The sequence below is a fragment of the Mercenaria mercenaria genome, chromosome 5 (genome assembly GCF_021730395.1).
Source record: "Mercenaria mercenaria strain notata chromosome 5, MADL_Memer_1, whole genome shotgun sequence".
Taxonomy (NCBI): Eukaryota; Metazoa; Mollusca; class Bivalvia; order Venerida; family Veneridae; genus Mercenaria; species Mercenaria mercenaria.
Genome location: NC_069365.1, coordinates 42,750,739 through 42,768,704, shown reverse-complemented (window position 1 = coordinate 42,768,704; position 17,966 = coordinate 42,750,739). Strand labels below are relative to the sequence as shown.

Here is a 17,966-nt window from a genome sequence, read left to right as displayed (position 1 = left end):
GTACGTAGACTCGCCCAGTTTAATCAATCTAGACGCATAATCTAACTCTATACACAGAGCGCTTACTTCACCCGATTTACATTCGGAACATTTTCACGCGTTTCGGGCTTTATTACCTGCGGCCAGGTATATTGGAATACAACAAGTAGTGTAGCACATGGGGACTGGGTGATTTCACGTGACTTTTTACCGATAAGCGATTGGCTTATCGCGTTTATGGAACGCCGTTTTTGCAATATAGCTGGCACTCTGTATGATATAGAGAAATTTTTGTGACCTGAATTCCTCATTCATTATTTTATATAATTTATTCAAACTTTCAGCAATGATCAATATTGATACCTAGTTGTGCATAAGGGTTTTTTTGCTAATTGCTTTTCAGTTTCCTGTATTATGGTCCTGTGTTGTCAACGAAGTCCAGGTGAAGACATGAATCACATTTGTGAAAGATTTAGTAAAGTATTTCAATATAGTCAAGGAATGTGACCAGATGAGCTAAAAGTTATGTTATACATGAAAGGGAAATATAGTTATTTTTGCTCAAAACAATTAAGAAACACATATTTCATAGATCTATATACACTTGAAAATTATGTAGAATTATGTAGAATGGAGTAATATTTCCTACATTTAAGCGTAATGGTATCATAAAAAAAACAAGTACGTTATTCTCCCATAAGTTACTTTTTAGGCTGAGTGGTCACCCATACATCCATAACCATTTCTGGTCTGTGTAACTAATTCTGGCCGCAGGAAATCTTTCGACTTGTCGTATGTTTAACATGGGATTTTTGAACCGTCCAAAGATGTTGGAAATGTTTGTCTCATTGTTTATTTTTTTTTAATAAAAATGTTACTGCTTACATTGTCTACCACTTTTTCTCCACCCTTGCCTGAAAAAACCGTAATGAGTCTGTACACTGTTCAGACAATTGTGCTCTGTTGAAATTTAACCAAACACAAGTTTACCTGCATAAACAGAAAGCATGATATGTCACCATGCGCGGATCCAGAGGGGGGGGGGGGGAATCCGGGGGTCCGGACCCCCTCTGGAAAATCTTTAAAAAAGGAAAGAAGACAAGAAGGAAAGAAAATGTTTTTCGAAAAAGGCAACATTAGGACTGCATGTAAAGTATATGCGGCTGCTGCTACATACGACCCCGACATAATTCATATTATTTATCTAAAAGAAACTAAGAATTTTACCTTCAAGAAAGCTTGATTTTATCATTTTCCCACATTTAACAGGTTAGTCCATAAAACTGTCCCAGAATGCAAAAATGAAGTGCTAAGTTTCAAAATTTCCAGGGTGGGGGGGGGGGGGCAGGGGATCGGACCCTACTCTGAGAAAATGGGCTGTGCCCGTGCATGGTCACTATACCTGTCCAGTACTGGACATTATGGTAAACGCTTCTTTCCTGCACAAATGACAATTTCGCAACTTCTGTCCGGTTTGTACAAATTTCTGGCCGCGATAAACCATTTGACTTGTTCTATTTGTTGTAAACAAGTAATACATTGTTAGCTGTATTAGATGTGCCCAATGTTCCCAATGTAGAGCTAATATAGACCAGCCACTAAACTGATAATAAATAATTGTCACAGAATTTCAGATTTTTGTATTTTCTCTTATTTTATGTAATGGTGACAAATGCCAGTCTATTTTACAGATTTTCTGAGAAAAATGATTGATATTGGACCTAGGATATAGACGGGCTATAGTCACAACTTTAAAAATAAATATTTAGAAAATATATCATAGTCTAGAGCTAGTGTAGTGCTAACAGTACCCGTCTGATAGATAATCCATTAAATTTAAATATCAATTTGTCCTTATTTTTTGTCCATTGATTAGATATTCTCAACATTTTATCAAAGTATGAATAGTCTCAAAATAATATTTAGAACGGAAAGTGATATCTCAGTAAGTGTTGTAAATTCATTTACACACAAAAGATGTCACATTTTGCAACCTTTTTTGGTCCCAAATTTGCTCCATTGTAGATATAAGGATTTAAAATGTTTAACTGAAGTTGCATTTTGTATGTACTGGGGAAGGCCATTCCAGAGTACAGAAAAAAAATCTGAAATATTCACTCTTTGGTTTGGGCATATAATACTGGAGATGAGAATGGATCATTAGAATATACCTTGCAGTCAACTGTTAAGACAAATGCATAAAACACTGCTAACTTTAGCATAAAGTGACCAAACTGATTCATTCTAACCGGAAAAAAACAAAAACTTTAACAAATCGCTAATGCTCCCCAATAATGACAAAAGGGTCTCCTGTAAAATGCTTTACCATTACGAAAAAAGAGGAGAATACAATCTTGTTTTTCAAATGATTTTTAAGTTATATTTTCTTTAGTAGTACGACTGTAAAATATCAAACAATTTGATTTGCAGCCATCAGGTTATCAGAAGTTTAATGTTATTGGACAATTGCATCAAGTTCCATAAACGGTTAAAAGCGCATTCAAAACGATTTTGTAAAATTTTAAATTCATATTATACATATTTTTCTAAAATCTATTTTCTATTTTACAAAGAATAGACACGAGTTGATAAATGTCGGTTGACATAATAATGCACTTAAAAGACTCTGTGCAGGCCGAAATAAAACCAAGCTACAAAAAGCCAGTTCATTACAAAATTAACCTTTTTAGCATAGATGCGCAGAAATAATATGAGTGATATTAACATCAAAGGCTGAAGATAATGTTAATGGAATCATTTGTAGAAATGTTATGACCAATATACCAATAATACAATCAATAATTCCAGACTCGCTCCTCATACTTTTAATTTGAATGGTACAGATTAAACTTTTTAATGATGAAGGTTCTGTCCGAGTAATTTACTACTTTTGCGATGCAGCTTTATCTAGCCTCTTAATAACTCTTCGCTGAACGTGTATAATAATATCGCTCGAGCGACTTCAGACTTTTGACCCAAATGGTACGTCATACCAGGGAACGTCATGTAGTCACGTCACAATGGCGTGTGAACGGTGCTCGTTTTCTTGCCGATTCTCAAATTATGATGGAATTGTTGATGAAATGAAAGCAATACAAATGATACTTAAGCTTGTGGAAAATATGGAAAATGAAAATACCAAAATATACATGAAAAGATGATATGTAATAAAAAGGTCAATAAACGGTTTCTGTATGCCTTCTAGTCAGAATGACACACCTAGATTCATATTGGCCGGCGGGAATTTATGACACTAGGTGTGTCATTATGGCAAGAAGGTACAAACATGCCGTATATTAATCTCATTCAGACTAATTCAAGGGCGAATACTATTGTGTTACTGGATAAATTTTGTCTATCATTATAACTATCCCTTACTATAAATAGTATTAAGAAGAACGCTGTTGAAAACGGTCATTTTGCCGCTGTTGACGGATACATCATAGCACAATGTGCCTCATGTAGCAGAGTTTTCATGGCGGGAGAAAGGGTGCTGAATCGTTTTCTGAACGATTCTCAAATAATGATGGAAATATTAATAAAAATAGGTTTGATACTTTAAGTTGTGGAAAATATGAAAAATGAAGATACAAAGATAAATATGAAGTTAATGTATATAATAAAAAGTTCACTAGATGGCAGGTGTGTGCCTTCTAAGTCAAAGTGACACACCTAGGTGTGCCATAAAAGCAAGAAGGTACAACTAAACTGTATGTTAATTTCTTATTAACGAACTTGACCGCCCACCGTCTTAAGTTGTGGCTAGTTTGTTTCAAGAAATGAGATCTGTAATGTGTTGGACAGACGATGGACACACATCAAACAGATGGTTACAATAGATAATCCTTGCAACTACAGTAAAAAGGATACTAGACAACATAAAGGATTTACTTCGAACACTTTTAAAAGTGTCATCTTTATCAATACGGATACCCGAGGTTTTGACCATCTATTATAAATCTTTGTTCGTTTTATTACCTGTGTTTATTTATGACATTTTAATCAGAACGGTAGAAATACTAAATGCATGACACACTAGTATACGTGTATATAGTAATTCTACCAATTACTTATGGTTGAATTCCAGGCGGAATTGCATGACTTTCAGGCACATTCCAAATGTGCATGACACGAACATTGAGGAGTATCCATCCCAACAAATAGAATTATATAATGTTTTACGTCTCACTTTTGGCTCTGGCTCTTTCAATACAATATTCCAGGTTTCTCCCTCATCCTTAGTTTGTCTGACTTCCCCATTTTCAAATAGAACAAAGAGAGATATATCATCCACTAGAGAAATCCCCTTTAGACCGTATGTTTTCTCCCTTATCGTTTGTTTTCAAAACATTATTCAGATTTCCTTTAAGAGTATATTCCCGCAGCTGACCTGCCTGATTACTCGCAACCGTGACATAAAACATGCTGGATGATTTAATGACACCAACACATGGCTCACCAGTTTTAAGAACAGCCATCATTTTGTCATTTTCCCCAGGAGTGACGATCAAACCTTGATCTTGCAGGGCGATGAAAAATGTATCTTTCTCCACAGTAATAGCCGAAATCTTTATACGGAAGCTCATTTGCTTAGTTTGTTTTCTCATTCTGTCATATATGGAAAGTGATGAGTTATCAGAAAATATCAAATCTATGGGGCTCCGATATATGCAGGTGCAACGCATCTTTTTGTATTCGTTTGATTCAGTACTAAAAATATTTAATTTCCGTTCGCATACCGTGTCTGCTTCGCCAGTTGTTTTGTATAAACGCACATCCTCGGAGAAATCGATGAGTAGTTCTGGTTGATTCAATACTCTGGAACAAAGCGGCGTTCTCTTCAACTCCAAACTCTTTTCCGGAACTTCATTTACCATTGCATTTGCTGTAGTTTCGACAATGACAAGTTGTTTTAAGAGTTGTTTCATAGTTACAAACTGCTTTGTTTTATCTTCACATTTCAATGCCAGTTCAGATTTCTTTAAACTTTCTTCCATTTCGACGCACGTTTGAATATCATTTTCTAATTTTCCTCGAAGTTTCACACATTTCCTTTCAACTGTTTCTGTATGTTTTTGGTGCAGTTGCTCAAATACATTCTGCAAATCAAGCTTTACTGATCCGAGGGAATTCAGGGTTTCTTGCCTCTGAGTAACCAGCAAATCCATGTCTTTTGAGCGAGTTGCTTTGACCTCTTGCAACTTTACTATGACCTTTTCTATTTTCTCTTCAACGTCATTAACTTCTTCCTCTGAAAGTTTTGATGAAACTTCGTTTATGGTCGATTTAGCCTTACATGCCCTATGTCTGGTTTTCAAACATGAAACGCAACAAAATTCATCATGTTGTTCACAAAACCTATCTAATTGCTTATCAGAGTGATAAAAACATATTCCTGCACTCGTCATTGTAGGAAGGTTGCTGATGTCATCTCTATTGTCTACAATTTGATGGTGTCTTGTGCAGTTTAATTTTCTGTGAACTCTAATGCAATCTTTGCAGAGGAATTCATTGCAGTCTACACAAAACTTAGACGATTTGACTGTCATGTCTTCAGTAAAACAAGGTTGACAGTGGTGGTCCAACAATGTACCTACATTTTCAGTATCCTCAAACTTTTCCTCTTTGTTCTCCAAGCTGATTGTCCTTTCTGACGATCTAGCCCCGTCTACTTCGGCAGTTGCCATATCCTTAATATCCGTGTCAAAACAACAAAATTCCAACGGTATTAATTTATCCGGCGGTATTAATTTCGATCTTACCACGGGTAACGAACGATTGTCCAATGATGCAACCAATTAAACGAGTATAGCGTATGATCGAAACAAATGTTTTCTATAAAATATACTTTATTGAAATCTGCACAGTGTAAACACATTAACATTTTGAAATATTTTACGACGGTAAGACGATAATTTAATCTCTTATCTGTTCACGCATGCGCTTTATTTGAAATTTGATATTGGACTTTTTGCAAGCTGCATAATTTATGTTCTTGTTATTGAATTGGAGCAGGAAGTAACAGATGTTATTGAATTGGAGCAGGAACATTTTCAAACAAGAAATATCTTTAAAAATGATGGTCGGCGAATTGTAATAAGGAAAGAAGTTTATGAATTTTTCATCTAACATTCATCTTTCATCTAACATTTTGCAAAACTAAACACCGCACTTTAACAATTTAAATGGTTCTCTTTTAATTTTTCGCAAAGGTTTCGTAGGGTTGCAATTTTGTTTCGTGTATCCTTAGACGAATAATTACAGCAGTAGTTTGATGAAGATCCATGAAGCGGTTCATGAGAAGAGGTCATTAAACGTGTTTATATTTTAGCTAAATTGGTCCCTATCCCCATTTGTAACAAAATAGCAGGAGACCTTACGATCTTGTTATCGATTTTGATAAAAATCCATTACATTTTAGTGGTTAATGCGAAGAAAGGCATATCTACTTTTAGCTATAGTGGTCCCTAATAGGGCCCAAGTTCCTATATAAATAAATTTGGAAGAGGACCTTATAATGATGCTTCAGACTATGTATGACAAAGATCCACCAAGCTGTTCATGAGACGCTGTATAAAGGCGTTTCTAGTTTTAGCTCTAGCAGCCCCTAAAAGGGGTCAAACGTCCCAGCTGAACAAAGTTGGCTGCGGGCCTAATAAAGATGCTACAAATCAAGTTTGATTAGAATACATGAGAAAAAATCAATTAAAGGATATTTATTTATTATTTTTATTTATTTCTAAAATAGGCCAACTGATCCCGCTTTAACAAATGCATATTCGCTATTCATGAATCTTTGGACAATGACGTCACACCTATAAAAAAGTGAAGGTCAAGCAAAACATACAATAGTAACTATTTCAATATTTCTTTTTCATAAGCAAAGTTTGACCGTAGTCATATCACATAGATAAACTGTATGCAGCGTACCTTCATTTCAATGTAATGAGATTCAGTCATTATATAGCATATATATAATAAAACAGATTTCAACTGAGTTCAATATTTGCATACCATACTTAAGAAAAATATTCATATATAATAAATCAGTTAAATAATTTATAACAAATATATCAAAGCAAACAAGTACTCATTTTAATATGCAATCTAAATAAGTCACAAAAGCAAGAAACCTTTTCATATACAGACGACAACTGTAACAAGGAAAATCTTTTAAAAAGCACTTCTCTACATAAAAGACTCTTATCACACCCTTATTCATGTGATACGCAGACCGTATTCAGCTCTTTCTTTAATCTGATATATGTTGGTATTTGAACAGGTTTTTATCATATTTATTAAACTTACTTATCATTTTGAGATATATCAATATTCTCGCTAAATATACTGAGCCAAATTTAGCTTTAAAACTGTGAACAGCGTCGTTTAGGATAAACGCTTTGTCTACATTTCACTCAGCGTAGCACAATCAACAGAGTGAAAGAAATTGACACTCTCGTCCAATCAGGCAGAGTGTTGCATAAATCTTCCATTTTGATAAATTATCTATAATGCGTTATCAAGTAGTTTGATTTGCAAACTGAGGTCACGTGGCATAGGTAACGAAACGAATTTAGACGGCGTCGCCGAAAAATAATGAATTTCATTAGCGCATATTTTCGAGGAGGAATTTGAATTCAATGTGACAAGTATACATATGAAACATTGGATATCACCTGAATTGGCAAGCTGACAAATTTTACCCTTACTACTGGACATCTAAGCGAATGAATTACATTTATTTGATAAGTAATATGATAAATAGTGTAGCGTTTAAATATGCATAAAAATAAATGCAATATCCAGACACATTGGTACACATACTTCGCCGGTAGATTCAGTGGAATCTGGTTAAATGCCATATATATACAAAAAGACAGTGTATTTAAGAAAAAAGATAAAAAGAATAATTAACTAACAAACATACACTTATCGATAACTTGATACACTGGCAATTGTCTGTGATTTTACATACTGTACATTTATGAAATTTCTCAACTTTATCATTAAAACAATTTGTTGTAAATAACATGTAAAAACGTTAACCAAATCTGAAGTATAATTGCTAAGATAAAATTTTATTCACTTTACGATCTCAACCCTATTTTAAAAGGCCACATACATATAAAAAATGTCTGAAATTTACAACGAATGAATTTTTTTACAAGGCAAGAAAATCATAAAACAACCTATAACAATATACCTCCCACACAGCAAGTTACTTTTGACTTTTAAAATACTCTGCTTATTAAGCAACCTAGTTATACGTTTTCTCAATCAAAAGACAAAGACGATCTGACTGGTTATCGTACTGGGCTAAAATCATAGGCCCGTAAACTGTGTGACTAAATTTGGTGAACACTGGATTAAGTTATTTAACATGCACTGTCAATTCTCATAGTTTGGGGTAATTCATGTGTAATAACTCAAAAAGTGACTTGGACTAATCAGCTGATAATTGAACTTGTCAGAGATATTATGCCCATAAACATTGTGACCAAGTTTGGTGATCATCGAATAAGAACTACTCAAGTTCTAGAGAGCCACAGGAGACCATTGTCAATTTCTCGCAATACTTACTAACTCAAGGGCCATAATTCTAGAGCCGCTGGGACAACCCGGATGGTTGTCGAACCTGGCCAACATATTATGTCTATAAACATGACTCATTTTGGTGAAATCTGGACAAGAATTGCTAAGTCAGACAGCGGCCAATTCTAATTTTCACAATTTTGCGTAATTCAAAGGTCATAACTCCAGAGAGACTTGTAAGATCCAGCTGGTAATTGAACCAAGGTTTGTGAAAATTGAACAAAAACTGCTCAAGTTAAAGAGCGGACAATTTTTGTTGAAGCACGCCGCCCGCCGCCGCAAATGTTCCATAATACGTCCCGTTACACCGGCGTATAAAATTACTTCTTTTTTCTATCATATTTTAGATCTGGTTTGACCACACACCAGAGGAAACTCGAGATCTACACCTGTAAAGCCGTCTCCTGTCTTAAAATGGGTAGTGGTCGCCGAATAAATAAGATGATATCATTGCACTATTCAATTTTGCTGAAATTTTAACATTTGATTTACAACATATTTTCTTACAAATGTAGGAAAATTTCATGAATGTACTAAATGTAATATCAAAAATAATTTTATAAAGTATCGAGGGGGCGTTACAGGTTTCGATTATATATTTTTGTGTAGGTTCATGTCGTATAAGTTACCGCAACAGCGGTAATAACAGCACACTATACAGTTTACATTCTTATAGAACTAAGTCTTCATCATAAGAGATCAAATGAATTGCCATTTTGTGTCAGTAAAACAACACCGTCCTCAGTCAATTCTTGAAAAAGCCCACTCTTCTGTTAATTCAGGCTTCCTTATTTCATGTCTTCTGTCAACTGTAAAGTTACAATAAGTTGTAAAATATTCCCCTCAATGAAGGCATATAATACCACCATACGGTAGTTTTACTTTTGTTTCTGAATCAAATATAAAATTTTTATTTTTTACCCAATATTTATTTATAAATACTGATTTTGTACGATGAAAACACAAGATATAGCGTAAAAACAATAATCTATTGCACAGCACAAATGTTGTTCTCTCCGTAATATTTACCTTCATCCGCATATAAAAAGTAAACAAAAAGAAAGAAAGCCGTTGAAAGAAAAAGAAAAAAAGGAAAACAGTGAATCTATTGGAATAAAAACTTACCTGTAGCTTAAAACGCAATACTTTCAACTGAACATTGGCTGTTTGCAGGTCCACTGCTAATTCTTTGCTGAAAAAAAAAATAGAATAATTATGTTACTAAGTATATAGATCCGTAGTCGAAAATGCTTGATTACTGGACTAGCTAGACCTTCCGTAAAGTAAAACGAATGTCGCTGTTATAATTATCAAATAAAATGAATGTATCTTACATTTTTGTGTTCCTTTCACTAACTTCCCGTTTGGCGACCTTTACACTTTCTCTTTCATTATCAAGCTCTTTCTGAGTGTCTGTCATATTACCACTGAAACAAAACAAGAAAATATTACAGATATAAACTGTATGAAAACTCAACACTCATAAAAATGATATATTGTACACACAATAATTTTGTTATCAGACTTACAGCTATTCAATAACATTTTCAATATCCTCCGGTATTCGGAGACTGTTAAATTGTTCGTTGCCATGTAAGACGGATTTAGCAGTAATGTGCTAGGTAGTTTTAGAAATAATGCACTTAAGCCATATTCTGAATTACTGTAGGTCATTTACTTTTGGTCACATTTAAAGAGATGTTTCAGCTGATAATCGTTATTAAGCATATGTACAAGTTTTCTTGCTTCCATATTCGTTGAAAACCAGTGTTTAAAAACATTAAAAATAATTTTCTGCAGTACTTAATTTAAAGACGCGTATTCTATTTCAATAACATACAGGTGTGGGTGAAAATGCTGTTATTGCATCTTTTTCTCTAAATTTGGGGATCTCAGTTGCCTGAGAAAATACATGAGGTAGTGTTGATTACGACAGAACAATCAATCGCACGAGAATAGAGGAAACATTAACAGTTATGGCTGGATTTAAACCAAAATAACAAAAGATAAACTTTAATTGCGTGTTTAGATTTAAGTTAGTCATTCTTACGCAGAGTAAACAGAACCTTGAAAGAAATTTTGGCAAGGAATTAGCACGTGGTATACTAGCTGCCAACAGTTTTCATTCCTTTTTATAAATCTTAGTAATTTAATTTAAACATTTGTGCCTTGATCTAAGTTATACAACAGAACAGTCCGGATGGCTGAGTGTTTTCTTATATATTTTCCTTGGTTCATTTACATTTCCGCACCTACTGTTGCAGATTTTTTTTTGGTTATGAAACTATTACATAATTATGTAACTATCAATTGCCCGTACAGTTCCTTTCAAGTCACATTTCAACAAACAGTTCTTCAAAGACGAAGAAGAAAGAGCACATACAGTTAATAGTTAGGATACATCAAACTCATTTTAGCAACATACCCTCTTTTGTATTTTGCGGCCACGAACGATTTAACCGCTTTGTGGTTGGTAAACTTCTTATGAAATCCCAAACACTGCTCGCACAGGAAATGCCCAAGAAGTCCACATTCGCTGCAGAAATGTGTAGCTTTCTTAGAGTAGTTACGATTTGTAAAACAAATTGCACAAGGGTCTTTGATGTGTTCATCCGCGTCCCCTGCAAACGAGGCTTCCGCTAGATATTCCGTGTCGTCTCCGCTTTCTGTTACACTCACATCCGATTCGTCGTCTGGGACAGGATCCCTCACACTTAACATAGACACAGTGTAGGAATCACTCACTGACACATGTCTCGCTGGTGGGCTCTTCAGCGTGTCTTTAACACGGTCCCGGGATAGGTTATAGATATCCATTTTCAATTTTATGATTTATATCAGCAATTAATCAATCTTACTAGTTCTAACAATGATTATATCTTATCCTTCTCAGCTTTCTACCGCAAAATATTATATTTCACTGACAGATTGTCGACGATTACTTCCCGTAAAATATATATAATTAGTTTCACGATATCCTCCAATTTCAATAAAACAAAATAAAGCTATCATGATAAATAGAAGTTTGTAAAAGAACTAAGATTTGGCAAAGTTTGTTTACAATTTGATTAGATCAGTTACGTCACAGACATTGTCATTGTGTTATTATGTTATTTCAAAATATATTTGCGACCGTTTCAAATTCAATTCAATACAAATAGACCCTAATGTGTTTCAAGTTTCCCCCTTTTTAAATGATGGTACATTGTCACAGAGTTTATTGTTAAAACAGTATCTTTATGTTTGTAAACACTGCAAATTCATTCATAAAGTTTAACACAGAAGGAACCGAGCCAAAGGTTTATTTATATTTAATTCGGAACATTTTAAAGATTGCCATGGGATTAATGAATTTTGAATCAATTTCAAAATAACTTTTATTTATTATATTATTACATATAAAATCCTGAAAAAAAATTGTATTAAACAAAATAAGTACGAACAGATATTTTCGTTGTGTTAGGTCATTTGTGGCAGTGTTCTGTAATTTTGGGTAGCGTTGGGCAGTTTTAGGTAGTTTTGGGTAGTGTTATGTAGTGTTAAGTAGTGTTGGCTACTTCTGTGTTATGTACTTTTAGTTACTGTTTCAAGTAGGTTTTTTTAGGTATTTTTGAGTAGTTTTAAGTAGTATTCTTGCATAAAACCTTTGTTTTTTGCCGATTTTTGGCATGCACAAACAAGGAAAAAACGTGTACAAACAAGGAGATTCTCGTGAGCACGCGCTGTTGGTGAACGTTTTGAATATGCTGTTGTGGGTCCAACGTAAGCAAATTATGGATCCCGAATCAATTTTGGCCGAAGTCGAAAGGTCCGAGATTTATGAAATCTTTTCATCTGCATATTTATTAAAAATATCATTTTTCAACCTAACTTTACTTTAACTTGTAATAAGCGCTACCTCTCTTGATACGCGACTGAATTGACGTTCCTTATTATTGTATTATTACGCGTATTAGACTCAAAGTAAGTTTACACGCCGCGATTTAATCCCTGAAAATGATAGGCAAACATTCTTGCATAAAACCTTTGTTTTTTGCCGATTTCGGGCATGCACAAACAGGGAAAAAACGTGTACAAACAAGGAGATTCTCGTGAGCACGCGCTGTTGGTGAACGTTTTGAATATGCTGTTGCGGGTCCAACGTAAGCAAATTATGGATCCCGAATCAATTTTGGCCGAAGTCGAAAGGTCCGAGATTTATGAAATCTTTTCATCTGCATTTTTATTAAAAATATCATTTTTCAACCTAACTTTACTTTAACTTGTAATAAGCGCTACCTCTCTTGATACGCGACTGAATTGACGTTCCTTATTATTGTATTATTACGCGTATTTACTATTAGACTCAAAGTAAGTTTACACGCCGCGATTTAATCCCTGAAAATGATAGGCAAACAATATTTACAAAAATACAATTTCGTTTTCCAAATTAATTTGAGTCGAGAAAGTTGACATGCTAACTTTAAATCTTACACTAAAACTTTTAAAAAATGTTTGTGTCTACTTTACACATCTATGCAGTCTACTGATGTAGTGATGGTGTGTAATGTAAAGCATAAACATGACGAAGCGTAAAGTTTGAAGAATTTTTCCATATGTTAATGAACATTTGATGAACAGAAGGTATTTATTATATATTTTTCATTTATTTGTAGATCTCACCAACCATGTTTGAGTTTATAAATCCAATCTAAGTTGATTATATCGATGTTGGAAAAATTCAAATTTTTTGTGTTTATCAAACTTTAATCGCGATGGGGTGGGGTGCAAAGCAAAATTTTCTAGTTATAGGCCTAGAGATTTCATTTTTAAAGACATGAAGAATATAGGTATCGATACCAGTTTCTATTAAACGATAATATTTACATTTAAAAAGCGTAAGGGACAGACTATTAATTTAAACCAAGCAGAATTGTATTCTGTCGGCACCTCACCTGCAAATTGTCTAAAGACAGGATGCCGTGTACAATATGCCCTTTTCTCATAATTCCGAGCCTCTAAAGCTAAAGTTCCTACCGATATATCGGAAAAAGGGGAAGTCATGCTTATTTTACATATATTTAATATTAAAGAAATTACCACGACAAGAATGTCCGTTCGACATGTATAAAATATGCACTGTTTCTGTATGCCCGGGAAATGCATAAATAAAACATGTGTCCATAACAACCTGAAACGGCCGACTTCGATCGACTAATGTCAGCTGAATAGTCTTGCTTTTTCGATATTTCCAGCACTTTAGTTGTGTTTTATGCAAGAATAGCGATAACACACGTTTGTTTCGTGAAACAACATCTGCAGAATCCCTCGGGCTATGTTGGTGCACTCGCCCTACGGGCTCGTGCACCAACCAATCCCTTGGGATTCTGCAGATGTTGTTACACAAAAAAACGTGCGTTAACCCTACAACAATTTACAAAAATACAATTTCGTTTTCCAAATTAATTTGAGTCGAGAAAGTTGACATGCTAACTTTAAATCTTACACTAAAACTTTTAAAAAATGTTTGTGTCTACTTTACACATCTATGCAGTCAACTGATGCAGTGATGGTGTGTAATGTAAAGCATAAACATGACGAAGCGTATTAAAGTTCGAAGGATTTTTCCACAGTTAATGACATTTGATGAACAGAAGGTATTTATTATGTATTTTTCAATTTATTTGTAGATCTCACCAACCATGTTTGAGTTTATAAATCCAATCTAATTGATTATACCGATGTTGGAAAATTCAAATTTTTGTGTTTATGAAACTTTATCAAACTTGTAGCGATGGGCTGGGTGCAAAGCAAATGTTCTAGTTTAGGCCTAAATTCCATTCTAGACATGAAGATATATAGATTTGAATCATTTTAATTAACGATAATTTTGCATGTTATAGGAACTATAAATTGTAAGCGCGAATTGTGTTCGTGAACCTAAATCAATTGTAAAGAAACTAGTTTGAATACCCTTTTTCCGATATGGTGTGAGCATCTTAACAAGCGTATAGTGTCGCTAACTATTATATTCAAGCGAACAATTAGGGGCCGTCGGCACCTACAGAAATTGTGTAAGAACGATGCCGTGTAGGTTATTGAATATGCCTTTCTCATAATTCCGACCTCTAAGCTAAAGTTCTACCGATATATCGGAAAAGGGAAGTATGCTTATTTACATATATTAATATTAAAGAAATTACACAACAGATAAAAACGCACTGTTTCTGTATGCCCTGGAAATGCATAAATAAAACATGTGTCCATAACAACCTGAAACGGCCGACTTCGATCGGCTAATGTCAGCTGGATAGTCTTGTTTTTTCGATATTTCCAGCACTTAAGTTGTGTTTTATGCAAGAATAGCGATAACACACGTTTGTTTCGTGAAACAACATCTGCAGAATCCCTCGGGCTATGTTGGTGCACTCGCCCTACGGGCTCGTGCACCAACCAATCCCTTGGGATTCTGCAGTTGTGTAGTTTTGTGTTGTTACACAAAAAAACGTGCGTTAACCCTACATTGGGTAGTTTTGTGGTAGTGTTATGTAGCGTTAAGTGGTGTTGATTAGTTCTGTCTTTGTGTTATGTAGTTTAAGTTAGTCTTGAGTAGTTTCTTAGGTAGTGTTGAGTAGGTAGTTTTAAGTAGTGTTGGGTAGTATTGTGGTAGTGTTCTGTAGTTTTGGGTAGTGTTAAGTAGTGTTGGCTAGTTCTATGGTTGTGTTATGTAGTTTAAGTTAGTGTTGAGTAGTTTTTTATGTAGTGTTATGTAGTTTTAGGTAGTGTTGAGTATTTTTAAGTAGTGTTGTGTAGTTTTGTAGTAATGTTTTGTAGTTTTTTGAGGTAGGTTTTTGGTAGTGCTGAGTAGTTTTTAAGAATGTTGAGTAATTTTGTGGAAGAGTTATTTAGTTGTGGGTAGGACCGAGAAGTTTTGGGTTGTTTTGAGGCTACTGCCCGAAATTTGGAAGGTCAACAAATATACGGGTTTATACAAAATTAAATAACGCGCTGATCTTCAAAGGACACAAGAAAGTCAGGGAGAAACTTTTATATGAGAACAAGAGGGCCAAGATGGCCCTAGGTAGCTCACCTGAGTAACATACCATAACAGTGTAAACATGTTTTACCTAGTGATTTCATGGAGACAAATATTCTGACCAGTTTTCATTAAGATTGGACCAAAAAAAACGTAGCCTCTTAAGTGTAAACAAGCATTTTCTTTGATTAGACCTAGTGACCTAGTTTTTAACCCCACATGACCCAGATTTATACATTCTGAAAACAAACATTCGGACAAAGTTACGGAAAGATTGGAGCAAAAAAAGTGGCCTCTAGAGTGTATACAGGCTTTTCTTTTGATTTGACCGAGGGACCTAGTTTTTGACCCCACGTGATCCAGATTTGAAATCATCCAAGAATTCATGACAATAAACATTCTGACCAAGTTTTATGAAGATAGAGCAAAAAATGTGCCCCTTAGGGTGTAAACAGGCTTATTCTTTGATTTAACTTGGTGACCTAGTTTTTGACCCTGCATGACCCAGATTCAAACTTGATCATCAAGACAAACATTCTGATCAAGTTTCATTAAGATTGGGTCAAAACTGTGGCCTCTAGAGTGTTCACAAGCTTTTTTCTATTATCTGGCCTACTGACCTAGTTTTGACCTCACATGATCCAGTTTCAAACTTGGCCTAGAGGTCATCAAGACAAATATTCTGACCAAGTTTATTAATGAAGATTGAATCACAACTGTGGCCTCTAGAGTGTTCACAAGCTTTTCCATTGATTTGACCGGGTGACCTAGTTTTTGATCCCAAATGACCCAGATTCAAACTTGACCTAGAAGTTATCAAGAAAAAGATTCTGACTAAGCTTCATAAAGATTGGGTCACAACTGTGGCCTCTAGAGTGTTCACAAGCTTTTCCTTTGATTTGATCTAGTGACCTAGTTTTTGACCCCACATGACCCAGATTCAAACCTGACCTAGAAGTTATCAAGAAAAAGATTCTGATTAACCTTCATAAAGATGGGTCACAACTGTGGCCTCTAGTGTTCACAAGCTTTTCCTTTGATTTGACCTAGTGACCTTGTTTTTGACCCCACATGACCCAGATTCGAACTTGACCTAGAAACTATCAAGACAAATTACATTCTGACTACGTTTTATAAAGATTGGGTTTAAACTGTGGCCTCTAGTGTTCACAAGCTTTTCTCATGATCTGGCCTACTGACCTAGTTTTTGATCCAACATGACCCAGTTTCAAACTTGACCTAGAGATCATCAAGACAAACATTCTGACCAAGTTTCATGAAGATTGAGTCACAACTATGGCCTCTAGAGTATTCACAAGCTTTTCCTTTGATTTGACCTAGTGACCTAGTTTCTGACCCCACCTGACCCAGTTTCAAACTTGGCCTAGAAATCATCAAGATAAACATTATGACCAAGTTTCATCTAGAGTGTTCACAAGGCAAATAACAACGGACGATGCATGCCGGACAATGACCGGTCACAATAACTCACCTTGAGCACTTTGTGCTCAGGTGAGCTAAAAAAAGTGTAAAAATCGTTTGATTCATATAACTCATATTGTTAAGCGTCTTTTATGTATTCCTTTCTGTTTCTGCAAACAAACAAATATGACTTATAAATCCTTCCATCAGTATCCAAAGTGATTCACAGGATTTTACTGACTTTTGAAGGTATCTCTATTTTCACAGTTCAACATCTAACAAATGGATTTTTACAAAAAAAAAAAAAATGTGTTTAAAATAGATCATTTTACCTCTGTAGTGTGTACCTAGATGAACTTCAAAAACCAACGTGTTACCAGTCAAGTTTGGTATATGTGGTTCATGATGTTGTTTAAAGGTTTTTCTGAATTTAGCTCTGGTGGCCCCAATCTGTATTTTGTGAAGATTCATTTTAATATGTGGTACATGATAAGGCCTAAAAAAAAATTCTTTGTTTCCGGTAACATGCTAAAAAAAATTAGTGTAGGTAGGTCGGAATTTTTTTTTTTTTTTTAAATATTTTTTTATTAAGGGAGACTTTTCAGAAATTATTTTTGTGTCAAAAAATGAATACAAATAAGGGGGTTATGCCTTTAGAGCATCAGTAAGTTGATTTCTAACATCAGCAACCATGTTTAAAGCATAACAAGTGTAGTTTGTCAACTTTTTGTCAAAAAGTTGAAAAAATTATTCTCAAAGGCCATAAAAATTTAGGGTAGGTCGGGATACCGGAAACAAACAATTTTTTACACCTAAAGGTGGTTTACAATAAAATGTAAACGATAGATGCCAGATGATGGACTTAGCATCATCACAACAGCTCACCCTGAATATCTGGTTTTGATAAACTAAAAAATTATATCCAGAAAACTGTCTACAAACAAGTTCAACACGATAA

The 17,966-nt window shown here is 34.6% G+C and overlaps 2 protein-coding genes across 2 annotated transcripts; both read right to left on the bottom strand.

The window, feature by feature from the left end:
• Positions 1 to 4,265: 4,265 nt before the first annotated feature.
• LOC123557029 (uncharacterized) lies at positions 4,266 to 5,666 on the bottom strand. Its single transcript, XM_053544568.1, has one exon. It carries the CDS (start codon positions 5,664 to 5,666, stop codon positions 4,266 to 4,268), a length of 1,401 nt encoding a protein of 466 aa, XP_053400543.1.
• Positions 5,667 to 6,711: 1,045 nt separating this feature from the next.
• Positions 6,712 to 11,726, bottom strand: LOC123558937 (uncharacterized). Its single transcript, XM_045350772.2, has 4 exons — positions 10,997 to 11,726; positions 9,906 to 9,998; positions 9,697 to 9,763; positions 6,712 to 9,380 (listed from the first exon to the last, which is right to left on the bottom strand). Exons 1-4 carry the CDS (start codon positions 11,386 to 11,388, stop codon positions 9,360 to 9,362), a joined length of 573 nt encoding a protein of 190 aa, XP_045206707.1. The 5' UTR covers positions 11,389 to 11,726; the 3' UTR covers positions 6,712 to 9,359.
• Positions 11,727 to 17,966: the final 6,240 nt, after the last annotated feature.

Coding starts and splice junctions, on each gene's coding strand:
- LOC123558937 (XM_045350772.2), bottom strand. CDS start 11,388: ATGGATATCTATAACCTATCCCGGGACCGTGTTAAAGACACGCTGAAG. Junction 9,764..9,905: donor AGTGAAAGGAACACAAAAAT/GTAAGATACATT, acceptor TTTTTTTTTCAG/CAAAGAATTAGCAGTGGACC. Junction 9,381..9,696: donor TATTGCGTTTTAAGCTACAG/GTAAGTTTTTAT, acceptor GTAACTTTACAG/TTGACAGAAGACATGAAATA.
- LOC123557029 (XM_053544568.1), bottom strand. CDS start 5,666: ATGGCAACTGCCGAAGTAGACGGGGCTAGATCGTCAGAAAGGACAATC.